This window comes from Hypanus sabinus, chromosome 20 (assembly GCF_030144855.1).
Source record: "Hypanus sabinus isolate sHypSab1 chromosome 20, sHypSab1.hap1, whole genome shotgun sequence".
Taxonomy (NCBI): Eukaryota; Metazoa; Chordata; class Chondrichthyes; order Myliobatiformes; family Dasyatidae; genus Hypanus; species Hypanus sabinus.
The window spans coordinates 39,425,738-39,439,369 of NC_082725.1; the positions used below are offsets into that span (position 1 = coordinate 39,425,738).

The window sequence follows — 13,632 nt, forward strand, 5'->3', positions numbered from 1 at the left end:
ATGCCTTCCAGTCACTTTCTTATGACTGATGATTAGCTCTCCAGTTTGTAGCCCCCTGGCTTGTCCTTGCATCCTTTCTTGAACGAAGGCACAAGACTAGCCACTCACCAGTCTTCGGATACCTCACCAACAGCAAACAAAGGCACAAAAATCTCTGAGGGTCCCAGACATCTCTGCCCTTGCTTTCCCCAGCACCTTGGATGCATCTAGTCAGGCCCTGAGGATTGATCTGCTTTTATGCATCTTAAGACCACCAACACCTCTTCTTTTATAATGTGGATATGTTTCAGGACATTACTATTCCCTTCCCTGAACTCCTTAGCTTCCATTGTCCGTCTTTGCTTGTTTCTGAGTACAGCACTAGCTGATCAAGATAACTGGAACTGCTACCCACCCCAACCTGGGCAGCAGCAGTATCTCCGCAGAAGAAAAGCCTTGCGACCTATTTCTGTATCTTGCCATGAAAACCCTATGGACAATTACACTATCCATCGGGTTGCCATGAGTCGACAATGACTTAACGGCACTCAACAGCAACAATCCCTTTAAACCAGTGAGCTTGATGTTCACTGGAAAGCTTACAGACTACAAGAGCAAGAACAAATAATGCTAGTAAAAATGATTCAATTAGACACAGCCTTTGCCAGAGGTTTCATGAATTGGCTGTAGTTAGACCTGCCAGAGGAGCAAACTCACAGGTCAGCCATTTGGGAGGATATAAATAGAACATTAATTATTAAATGCTATTGCACATTGCAATATATTATGAGCTTTTCTATTGAAAAAAATGGAAAATATCCCATATGCTCCTAAATTCATAAATCATTTATTAAAGCATGTATAAAATATACAAACTTGAAATTTGTTTTCTCACAGATAGCCACAAAGCAAGAAACGAAATTAAAGAGAAAAAGGGAATAAAAAAAAATAAAAGATCTACAAGATGTGCAAGAGAAAAAAATACAAGTCATGCAAACAATTGAAGCAAACAACAGCATTTCAAGCCAAAAATAAGTCCTCAGAAAGGCAGTTTGAATGATAGTGAAGTTCATTTGGGTGTGGCAATGACTGGCTTCTCAAGTTTCTGATTTATGAGTAAAGTAACTACTAGCAATTCTGAAATATTGTGTTGTTCCCTCTCCAGTCTGAAGGATAATCAAATTCTGCCAAATGATGTCCAGCACCTTACGGAAGAAAAACGCATTGTCATCTAGACAGTGCTTGGAAAGTGTTCTCACGTCTGAATCAGAAGCTCATTGGTTCAAGCCCGTCACTAGAAACTCAGGTGTATGTTTGAGATGGACGTGTGCTGCTGTGAAGGACATAATCTCTTTTAATTGATAGAGTAACCAAGACTGCTTCTGCCTTCTTGGATATTATTTCAAGGATGAGCTGAAAAATAATCAACATTTTACAGTAGGTCCTTGCTTTGTGAAAACTGGCCACTGCATTTCTTCCATTAAACAGGAATTGCAGTCAGTTCAATGCTTATGAAGTGTACAATGCTACTGATGATCTGTATTAGTAAAGAAATGTTTACCTTCTTCACTATGTTCAAGCATTTTCGGAAGTTAGTTATATTCTTATCTTCTTTCAGTGCTGAATTTCAGATGAGCACCCAGTTGAGACCAAGACAGCATCAACAGTCCCTAGAGTACCAGGGAGAGCTCATCAAATTACATTAGAATAAATTTCTCATGTTAGCAAGGTGTTAATAGAAGAAATGACTCTTTACCTAAGAAGGTCTTAGAGCAGATTTGAATCTGATAATGGCCATGAAGGTTCAATACAAGCTAGTAGTCTAATTGCACATGGAGAATTTTTTCTGTCTTGGATGAATAACTTCTCTTCTAGTCGTGTTAAAAAGTACTTTGGAGCCATGATTGAAAGGTGTACTTTGCATATGTACAAACACAATGTCAGGCAAAGAGGCTTAAATTAAATGGCTGTAGCACCTTGTGTTGTTATTAAAATAATAATACAGCAGAAAATAAGGTCACTTGCTCTATTATGCCTGTACCAGTTTGCCCCACCTCACAACTGTCTCAACATTTTTTTTTACAGATGCAACTCAGTAAGAGGCCCTTCTGGCCCAATGAGCCCACACCACCCAATTACACCCACTTGCCCATTAACCTTCTAACCCGTGCGTCTTTGGAATGTGGGAGAAAACCGGAGAGCCCAAAAGGCCACCCAATCCAATCCTTCAAAACTTTCCTTTCTACGTATTCACTTCATCTTTCGAAAGATTTTCCAAACACTGCTTCCTTTAAAACTTCTGCAAGTATTTCCTTGTGGCTCCTGGTTTGTTTTGCTTTATTTGTATCATTTTTGCCACTGAAAGTAAATGCTACTTGTTTAGTACCTCAACCACAATTTCCCTAAACCTTAACAGTTCTAAGGAGGACAATCTGAGTTCCTTTAGTTTCTTTATCCAACTAGTTAGTTGCACCCAACTCACTTTCATATTCACTTAGCTACTCACATTGAGGCTGTGAAAGTAATGATATTAATTATAAATATGCAATAATTACGCAAGTAGTTCCATGTCAATGATGGAAACTTTTGAAAACAGAGTTACAGTTACTATTCAGTAAATCATGTGGAACTCTATTGTTTTCTACCACATTGGCAGATGTGATAGATTCATTGAAAACTACAGTACAGAAGTAGGCCCTTCAGCCCATCTAGTCCATGTCGAACCATTTAAACTGCCAACCTGCAACAAGATCGTAACTTTCCATACCCCCTCCATCTATATAACTATCCAAACATTAAAAATCAAAATTGCATCCACCACTAGCACTGGCAACTCGTTCGACACTCTCACCACACTCTGAGTGAAGAAATTTCCCCTCATGTTCTCCTTAAACGCTTCTGCTTTCACCCTTAATCCATGACCCCCAGCTGAACACTCATCTAATCTCAGTAGAAAACACCTGCTTGCATTTACCCTATCTATACCCCTCGTAATTTTATATACTTCAATCAAATCTCCCCTTAATCTTCTGTTTTAGGGAATAAAGTACTAACCTAATCAACCTCTCCCTGTAATTTAGATGCTCAAGTCCTTACAACATCCATGTCAATTTTCTTTGTACTCTTTCAATCATGTTTTTACATGTTTCCTGTAAGTAGGTGACTAAAACTGTACATATTACTCCAAATTAGGCCTCACCAACGTCTTCCTGTTTTGCCCTCCCAAAGAGCAACACTTCCTACGTTAAATTCCATCTGCCATCTCTCAGTCCATTTTTCCAGCTGGTCCAGATCAAGCTTTAACAGCCCTCTTCACTGTCCACTACATCCCCAATATCGGTGTCATCTGTAAATTTGCTCATCCAGTTAACCACATGATCATCTAGATAATTGATATAAATGCCGAACAATGACAGACCAAGCACTGATCCCTGTGGCACTCCACTAGTCACAGGTCTCCAGTCAGAGAGGCAATCATCTTCTACCACCCTCTGCCTTCTCCTGCAAAGCCAATGTCTAATCCAATTTGCTTCATCTTGAACACCAAGTGATTGAACCTTCTTGATCAATGTCCAATGTGGGACATTGTCAAAAGCCTTGCTGAAGTCTATATAGACAAGATCCACTGCCTTGCTTTCATCAACTTTCCTAGTAAATTCCTCAAAAAACTCTATAAGATTAGTTAGACATGACCTACCATATACAAAGCCATGCTGACTATCCCTAATCAGTTGCTGTCTATCCAAATAATTATATATCTGGTCCCTTAGAATTCCCCCCCCCCCCAGTAACACCCACCACTGATGTCAGACTCATCAGCCTATTATTTATTGGTTTATTCTGAGAACATTTTTTAAACAACAGAACTGCATTGGCTATCCTCCAAGTCCTCTGGTACCTCACCCATGGCTATGGATGTTATAACAGTCTCTGCTATGGGTCCTGCAATTTCTACACTTGTCTCCCACAGGATCCAAGAGAACTCCTTATCAGGCCCTGGGAATTAGTCCACCTTAATTTGCCTCAATCAGGAAACACCCTCTCCTCTGTAATATAGGATCCATGACCTCGCTATACTTTGCCTCGTTTCTATAGACTCTGTGACAGCCTCCCAAATAAATACAGATGCAAAAACTCCATTTACAATCTCCCCCATCTCTTTTGGCACCACCCATAGATTATCATTCTGATCTTCCAAAGGACCAGTTTTGTCCCTCACAATCCTTTTGCACTTAATATAATCTGTAGAATCCCTTAGGATTCTCCTTCACCTTGTCTGCTAGAGCAATTGCATGCCTTCTGTCAGCCACGCTGATTTCTTTCTTATTTTTATATACTCCAGTACCTCATTTATTCTTACCTGTTTACACCTGCTGTGCACCTCTTTTTTTTTCTTAACCAGGGCCCAATATCCCTTGAAAACCTAAGGTTCCCTAAATCTGTTATCCTTGCCTTTTATTCTGACTGGCACATAAATGCTTTGTACTTTCAAAATTTCACTGTTGAAGGCTTTACACTTACCAAGTTAACCTTTGCCAGAAAACAGTCTGTTCCAATCCACATTTGCCCGATCCTTTCTGATAAAGGTGTCCCCCCCCCCTTTACAAAGGTAGAGCGTTCCTATGAAACCTTTCTTAAGCCAAAATGGCGTAAAGCAAAGAAGCATTGATTTATATGGGAAAAATTTTCGTAAAAGTGAAAATCCGCTTTGTAATGCGAAAACAGGTTACTAATGTAGGTCTTTTGTAAAAGCAAAGTGGCGTAAAGTGAACATTTGTAAAGTGTGGGACACCTGTAGCACCAAAATTGTCCTTCCTTCAATTTAGAATCTTAACCTGTGGACTAGACGTATCTTTTTCCATAATTACATTGAAACTAATGGCATTGTGATCACTAGATTGAAAGAGTTTCCCTGCACAAACTTCTGTCACCTGCCCTCTCATTCCCTAATAGGAGATCAAGTATTGCCACTCTCTCATTGGGACTTCTATATACTGATTAAGGAAACCTTCCTGAACATATATGACAAACTCAATCCTATCTAATCCTTTTACAATATGGGAGACAATATGTGGAAAGTTAAAATCACCTACTATTACAACCAGAGAACCACAAAACATTTCAGCACAGAAAACCGGCCCTTCAGCCCTTCTTGGCTGTGCCATACTATTTTTCTGCCTAGTCCCACTGATCTGCACCTGGCCCATATCCCTCCAAACCCCTCTCATCCATGTACCCGTCTTAAGTTTTTCTTAGCTGTTAAAAGTGAGCTCACATTTACCACTTCATCTGGCAGCTCATTCCACACTCCCACCGCTCTCTGTGTGAAGAAGCCCCCCCCACAATGTTCCCTTTAAACTTTTCCCCCTTCACCCTTAACCTAGGGGTTTTCTTCTCCTCTTGCCTCAGTGGAAAAAACCTGCTTGCATTCACTCTATCTATACCCATCATAATTTTATACACCTCTATCAAATCTCCCCTCATTCTTCTAGGGAATGAAGTCCTAACCTATTCAACCTTTCAAACTTATTAACATCCTTCCTGTAATTCAACATTATGTTTCTTGCAACACTCTGAAAACTCTGCACAATATTCAGCAATCTCTTTACTCTGGTTTATGTGCTGGTTTATGTCATCTAGTCTGTAATATAATAAAAGTGAAAAAATGAGTAGATTTTTTCAATTGTACATAAACAATATTCAAAATAGTATCTCATTTATTTTAGATCAATGTTTAAGTAGTGAATATATTATTACTTTATTGCTGAAGTGTATGTACATGCACGTTGGTACACAAACGTAACCCTTTATGGTTTAAAATGGAGGAACATGAAAATGTAGTCCAGGATTAAGGAAGTTGTAAAAGCAAGGAATAGGTCAAAGAAATCATAGAACATCAATGACTGCAACCTACAACTGTTTGACTCCACTCTACTGTTCAGAGGTCATTAAGTCAATCTAAAACTTATCAAGATGTCTAGCAAAATTTATTTTAAAATCTACTCCTGCTTTCAGTTAATGCATTCTTATTTGCAACATTGAATTGCAAAGTACTGCATCAACATGAAACACTAAACAGATCAGGCAGTGGTAAGTGAAACAGAGTTATTGTTTTGGGCCAACGACCTTGACCTTCTATTAAAACATATCTAATGAAAGTTCATTGACTTGAAATGTAACTGTTTCTCTCTGCGCAAATTGGATTCAGAATTGGCTTGCCCACAGAAGGCACTGGGCGGCAGTATTCTGCCCGGAGGTCAATGACCAGTGGTGTTCTGCAGAGGTCTGGTTCAGGAACCCCTGCACTTGTGATTTTTATAAATGACATGGGACAGGAAGGGCAAGGGTTTACAGATGACACGAAGGTGGGTGGTGTTGTGGATAGTACAAAAGGTTTTCATTGGTTGCAGAGCTGGACATTGATAGGATGCAGAGCTGGGCTGAGAAGGGGCAGATGGAGTTCAACCTGGAAAATTGTGAAGTAGTACACTTTGGAAGGATGACCTTGAAGGCAGATTACAGAGTTATTGGCAAGGATTCTCGGGAGTGTGGAGGAACAGAGAGATCTACGTCCATAGATCTCTCAAATTAGCCACATAAGTTGATAGGGTGGTTAAGAAGACTAATGGGGTGTTGGCCTAGCTGAATTGAGTTTATGAGCCATGAGGTAATGTTGCAGCTCTAAAAAAAATTCTGGTTAGACCACAGTGGAATATTGCATTCAATTTAGGTTGCATCATCATAGGAAAGATGTGGAAGCTTCAGAAAGGGTAAAGAGGAGACTTATCAGAATGCTGCCTGGATTAGAGAACTTGTCTAATGAGGAAAGGTTTGGTGAGCTAGAGCTTTTCCCTTTAGAGGGAAGGAGGTGACGATAAAGGGGTGTAGGAGGCATAGATACAGTACATAGCCAACAATTTTTTCCTCAGGGTGGAAATGGCTAACATGAAAGGGCATAATTTTAAGGTGATTGTAGGAAAATATAGGGGTAATGTTTTTCTAAAACAGAGAGTTCTGTGTCCAAGGAACATGCCACCAGGGATGTTAGAGGCAAACACATTAGTGATTTTTAAGAGACTCTGAGATAGCCCTCCATTTTCTGTTATCCATGTGGCTATCTAAGAGGGGAACGGTTCGACTGATCTTGGAGAAAGTTACAAGGTTGGCACAACATCATGGGCCAAAAGGCCTGTACTGTTCTAAGTTCTAAACCCTGCCCGATCCACTCTTCTTTCATAACACTTTGCTGGCTTAGAAAACATTAAACATTGACACCTGTTATCTCAAATTTGTCTTTTGCTTAGCTAAAGCACCTGCCACAGAAACCAGTCAGACTAGTTTGGAATCACTGAAAAGAGTGTCAATTAATGGATAGAGACAGCACTGATCTTGTGTAAATTTCAGCTCCTAATTTAATAGCAATCAATCACAAGGAACAGTTTTAGCAACAACTGATGGCTGAAGACTCTAGAGAGGGCAGAAAAAGGATACACACAGCCTTGAGTTGTTATTCTATTAGATTCTTAGCAGTGTGTGGTTCCTACCAGACGAGGTCTCGAGGAAACTGCTTACTTCAATTTATCCTTTGTTGACTTTGGTCTCCTGCACCACCGTAATTCAGAAGAATTCAAAAAGAGCTCCTGGAAGTTATAGGTGGAGCTATTTTTTTTTTAAATCTCACTAGAAAATGGAGGGTGTGGCCTGATAGTTTTTGTCCTAATACTTGCTTGCTGAATTGAATATGTACTGAAATGAACCTGAATTTCGCCACCTACACGGATACTGCCTGAGATTATGCTAGCTCTATACCATTCATCCTGGTCCCAGTCCTCTTTCTCACACTAAACCTACTTTAGAACAATTGTCATCAGAGACACTTCATATAGATGTAATCATTTGTGGGTTGTGGACATTGGTGACAAGTCCCATCATATATTGACCATTCCTCCTTGTCCTTGAACTGAGCTGCATGCAAGGACATCTCAGAGAGTAGTTAAGAGCAGGGTTAAAGTCACTTACTAGCCCGATAAGGTCATGGTAGCTTATTTCATTCTCTATAAGGCATTGAATCAGGAGGGTTTTATGATGATCTAGCAATTCATGGTTACCATTCCAGATGCCAAGATGAGGCTGAAATATGTGTCCCCAAATACTGCCTCTGCAATGTCGATCTGGTGGCCCAATGTTCTGCAACCAACATCACTTAACTAAAACATATCAACTTGTTTGATATTTATATTGGTGGGAGCTTGCTGTTTGCAAAACTGATCACTAGGTTGTTCAGCAACAGTGATAATTAACACCACCATATTAATAATAACAGCACCATATTACCTGTAAAACAAAGTTTGAAATGCAGCATATAAATACAAATTTCTTTAATTACACAACTCAACTAAACAACCTCTGCTTAGAATTTTAGTCCATTTTATTAACCAGTTAGCTTTCGGATTTAAGCATTTTTTCTATAAACGCACTGAGATTTAAAAATCACAAAAAAAATTTCAAAATATTCAGCAGCTCATTTTTAGTTCTGTATAACCTTTTTTTTCAAAGCAGGCACAGAGTAATTTTTCTTTGTTTTTACATATTAACAATTTATTGATTTTTTTAAACATTGATTTGCTTGTGATAACATCTCTTATTCCTCCCAGAGGTGAGATAGGGTCACTCCTAATAGTGGAGCAAAGTTTACAAGATTTTTATAACATTATTAGCGGCTACCAATTAAAATAGCTCAGTTTTTTTTACTGCAAGACTTTGTGGTAGCTAGGTACCAAGGAGAGGTGCTGGTAAGCATACATTTTTTTCTCTTTTGTGGCAAGTTGGAGGAACTCATTTGAAACCTTCCCTACTTTTGGCACTCTGTTCCTATGAGTGTTCATATTTTGGGAAACAGCTTCTCAAGCAACTTGTCTTAACTTCAGTCCTTTGCTATACTAATGCAACATTAGCATTTTCTACTAAATCCATCTCGGAGAAAGAGTGCCCGAAAGCAGTCAATGTTCCATTGTGCTCTCATTCATTGGGCGCTGTGTCGAGGATTCCTCAGGCTGATTGGTCAATGCATTGCTGTTACAATTCCAAAACAGAGAGAAGATATATTCTGTTCTAATGGATTTACATTACCCCATTGCATCATTGTCTTTGGAAGGCCATCCAATACTAAAGATCTCCAGGAGATCTGGTAGTTTGTTCACTGGGTTATAGTAAATCACCTCTTCTGGTTGAGGAAATGAAATCCATTCTGACATTCTTCCCACGTATAAGCATGTGAACAAAGTGCCAATAATCTTTAAATTCACATTTTCAGTTGTAGCTTTTCCAAGTGCCATCAGAAACTTGGGAGGAATGCCATTGCTCGCTGGTATCTTCAATGAAGTTCCTTTGAGTGTTTGTGTGAGATAGGTGGAAAGTCAAGTTGCATCCTACGATACTGATAATCCTACTCAGTTTGTTTTTAGAAAGATCAAATGTGACTCATTCACTCATCTCTCACAAATGGCTATTGCAGCACAATTAGTGCAAATAAATGTACCAAAAACAATTAATTACAAACAAATTAATTGGTTTTTAAAAATGTCAAAGGCACAAACTAATTATCAAACAATTAAACATCAGCTGTAGAAAGAAAATTTGTTTAATTGTTGTGTGTCTTTCACATATCTGTGGCACAAAATGTCCAAATGACAAGAAAGCCTACTGACAGGCATTTTGAAACATAATCCAGAAAATATGAAGGATGTGGCATCACTGAATCGGTAGCCGCCATGTTTAAAGAGGAGAAGGTAAGTTTTCTTATTCAGCAATCCGAGGAAGTGGCAATGATCATCGTTCTGTTAAGCATTTCCTCACCTTTTCGGAATTCAATCGCAGCCTCTGTTTATTGGAACTGTTAGTTCCATTTACAGAAGTGGCAGAAAAACCTGATGACAGAGCAACAACAGTGAATTTAACATTCCTTAGCACTTCTGACATTGATACAGATAGAATTCATCACCATTCCCACCTTGAACAAGAAACAGAGTAAATATATAAGAAGATAAAAGATAGTAAGTTTGCAGTTGACATGAAGTTTGGCAGTGTTGTGAGTAGTGTAAGAGACTGCTGTTGGTTAAAATGAGGTTGACAGACGTGGAGCTGAGCTAAGAAATGGCAGATAGAGTTCAACCCGGAAAAGTGTGAAGTGATACACTCTGGAAGGTCAAACTTGAAGGCAAAGTACAGGGTTAATGGCAGGATTCTTAGCAGAGTGGACGATAAATGGGATCTTTGGGTCCATGTACATACATCTCTCAAAGTTGCCGTGCAAGTTGATAGGGCGGTTAAAAAGGCACATGGTGTGTTGGCCTTCGGGGGATTGAGTTCAAGAGCCATGAGGTAATGTTGCAGATCTATAAAACCCTGGTTAGACCACACTTGGAATTTTGTGTTCTGTTCTGATCGCCTCATTATAGGAAGAATTTGGAAACTTTAGAAGGTGCAGAGGAAACGTATCAGGAGTGAGCTAGGACTTTTTAGAGTGAAGGAGAATGTGAGGAGAATTGACTAAGGTGTATATGATGATAAGAGATAGAGTGGATAGGTGGAAATGGCTAATACGAGAAGATATAATTTTAAAGCGATTGGAGGAAAGTATAGGGAGGACATCAGAGGTGTTTTTTTTTAAATACACGGAGGTTGATGGAATATGCTGCCATGGGGTGGTGGTAGAAGCAGATAGATTAGGGATATTTAACGGACTCTTAGATAGGCATATGAATGAAAGAAAAGTGGAAGGCTATGCAGGTGTGAAGAGTTAGGTTGGAGTAGGTTAAAAGGTCAGCACAATATTGTGGACTGAAGAACATTATTGTTGTACTGTGCTATGTTCTAGAAGACCATTGGGCAATTTTTGTGTGTTTCTCTACATCACTTTTTAAAAGGTTAGACTCCAGAGCTGGCTCTGAAATAAATGAAGGTTCAACCTAATGCACTTCACAGCTCATTGCCTTAAGCCAATCAGACTGGTGACATATAAATAGCATCTGCGGTCCTCACTCATTAGCAATGTCAGTACCAACTCATATTTTTAAAAGAGAACTGCAAAGACAGAATTAAATAATAAATACAGCATAGAAAAAGCCCAACTAATCACACCTATGTTTGGCATCCATATAAACATTAGTCAAATGTCCTTTATCTAACCATACCCATAACCCTTTCTCCCTTACATATAGTCTTCCTGTATATCTGTAAAGAAAAATATCCTTGAATGAAGTCACATACATATATCAGATAACTGAAGGGCCATTGGATGACACAAGAAGATGCTAGAAATCTTAAGCCATGTACACCAAATGCTGGAAGAAAGCAGGCTGGGCAGCATCTTTGGAGGGATGTAAACAGGACTGATGAAGGTTCTTGGCCTGAAACACTGGCATTTCCCTCCATATATGCTGCCTCACCTGCTGAGATCCTCCTATACTTGGTGCACAGGCCTTTGGACAAATTGGATAACATTCAGTTAGCGGGAAAAGCATTATTAGATAAATGAATTTCTGCAGTGCTGTAAAAATAATTTGTAGAGGTAGTCATGCTGTCTATCATAATGATTAACCACAATCGCTATCATAGCTCCAAATCAGTATCTGTATACTGCATTAACATAAAAAGACACAATGGGCCTAGTATCTGTCACTACCACGCCTCCTACACAAAAGGGCTTTGGGACCAAATGAATCATTTCATATTTTGTGATCTTTTTTTTAGTTACAATCAGAGTGTTCCAGGAAATTAAATGGGAAACAAATTTAATATAATCACATTAACTGTGCAGGGGGAAAAAAGCATTTGATGTGAATGTAAGGAATAAGATCAGGAAGTTTTCAGATGACATGAACTTTGTTGATTGGTGTTGACAGCGAGGAAGGTCACCTTAAGGCAGCAGAATGGTATTGATCATCTGGTGAATTGGACAGAGCAATGGCAGATGAAATTTAATTCTAATAAGTGTGAGGTGATGCATTATGGGAGAGGTCACACAAGGGTAAGCATGCACAATGAACTGTACTTCCCTAGAGATTATTGAGAAACAACGGAGGTAGGTGGCCCATGAGGTTGGTTGCATAGTTGGAAAAAGTAGTGAAGAAGACAAATGACCAGCACATAGAATATGAGAATGAGGAGATGTTGGTATTACTGTATAAAACACTGGATAGGTTACGGTTGGAATAGTGAGTTGCCACATCGTAGGCAATAGATTGCACCACAGAGTACGCGGTGGAGGCTCAGCAGGATGTTGCTCAGGGTGGAATATTGCAGTTTAGCTAACAAACTGGATAGGTTGGGTTTGTTTACCTTGGAGCAGAGCAGGCTGAGGGGGAATTGGAGACTTTGAGGCATACAAAATTATGAAGCATAGATAGGGTAGGTAGTAAAAACCTTTTCCTCACAGCAGAGGGATCAAAGTCTAGAGGGCATAAATTAAAGATAAAGAGCAAGAGATTTTGAAAGGAAAATGGGGACCTGAGTAATTCATTTTATCCTGGAGTGTGGTTGAAATATGCAATGTGCTGCCTGAGAAAGTGGTGGACTGTTTATCGCCATAGTAGCCTGGAAAGTCCTATCTCGGAAGCCAAGCAGCCTCAGGCCTAGTAAGTCCTTGGGTTATGAGACTGCCTGGGAATAACGGGTGAGCCCCTCTTTCAGGGATACGTTTGTGCCCGGATGTCTTTGGAGAGACAGCATGCGGTCAACATCGACACAGTGAAGGGATTTCCAGAAATGCTGGGTCCCCCCAGGGAATTGTCTGTTTTATAGATAGTAATAATCATATTTTAATTTGAATTTGTTCACTGTCTTATAAATACTTGATGTTTGTACTTCATGTACTTTTGTGTGTTTAAACTTTTGTAGTTTTGTAAAAAAAAATACAAAATGGTGGAGGCAGATACAACAGCTAAGAAGCATCTGGGCAAGATCTTAGTGTCCAAGGCAAGAAAGCTATTGACCAGGTGCTAGTAAATAAAACTGGAATCAATAGGTACATAATGAGTTACCCTAGATATGTTGTGTCAAAGGATCTGGTTGTGCTGTATAATTCTATAACACTATCATATGACATACCCATTAGTAAACAAGATTTACTGGAGAAATAAAGTCAAGCGCCTGAAGCAAAAATAGTAGAACAGGTTAGGACATTACATAGAAGCAAATGTTTCAACCAAAATAGGAGTCCAATCATTCCCTCCCTGATAAATGACAAATGCCAAATAAATGGCCATCTTTTAATCCTTAAGAGCAGTCAAGAATGGGAGTAAATGCTAGCCTTTCCAGCATGGTGTAGATCCTGACAGATGAATAAAAATAAAGCACTGTCGTCATAGCCTTTTCCAATTTGACCCACTCGTCAATTTAGTTATGCTATATATGCACAGATTTCCAATCTGAATCACTTACACTTACAGGGCAAATTCACCTGGTATATTGACTCTAAATGAGAGCTTATTGTTCGAGATAACAGCAGCATCCTTTTAAAACACACTAACAAAATATCACACTTTAACAGCTCAAAATGTTGTCATGGTTCCCTTAAAAAGCCTTCCACAGACCTCAATAAGTCGAAGTGACTTATGGCCCAATGCAGCATCAATCAAGCATGGAAAAGTCAAT

General features: G+C 39.2%; 2 protein-coding genes across 3 annotated transcripts in view; one reads left to right on the forward strand and one right to left on the reverse strand.

Annotated features, from left to right (window-relative positions):
- Positions 1-8,214, forward strand: part of LOC132378443 (nucleotide-binding oligomerization domain-containing protein 1-like) — a 45,393-nt gene extending 37,179 nt beyond the window's left edge. The window contains exon 12 of one of the 2 annotated variants that reach the window (XM_059945366.1): positions 877-8,214. In XM_059945366.1, coding sequence (XP_059801349.1) covers position 877 — 1 coding nt within the window. In that variant the 3' untranslated portion in view covers positions 878-8,214. The remainder of the gene's footprint in view (positions 1-876) is intronic. The other variant, XM_059945365.1, reaches the window with a different exon arrangement.
- A 128-nt stretch (positions 8,215-8,342) lies between these two features.
- znrf2b (zinc and ring finger 2b) overlaps positions 8,343-13,632 on the reverse strand; it is a 174,571-nt gene continuing 169,281 nt past the window's right edge. Inside the window, exon 5 of the mRNA XM_059945368.1 lies at positions 8,343-9,905. The gene's annotated coding sequence lies outside the window, so the exon portion shown is untranslated. The remainder of the gene's footprint in view (positions 9,906-13,632) is intronic.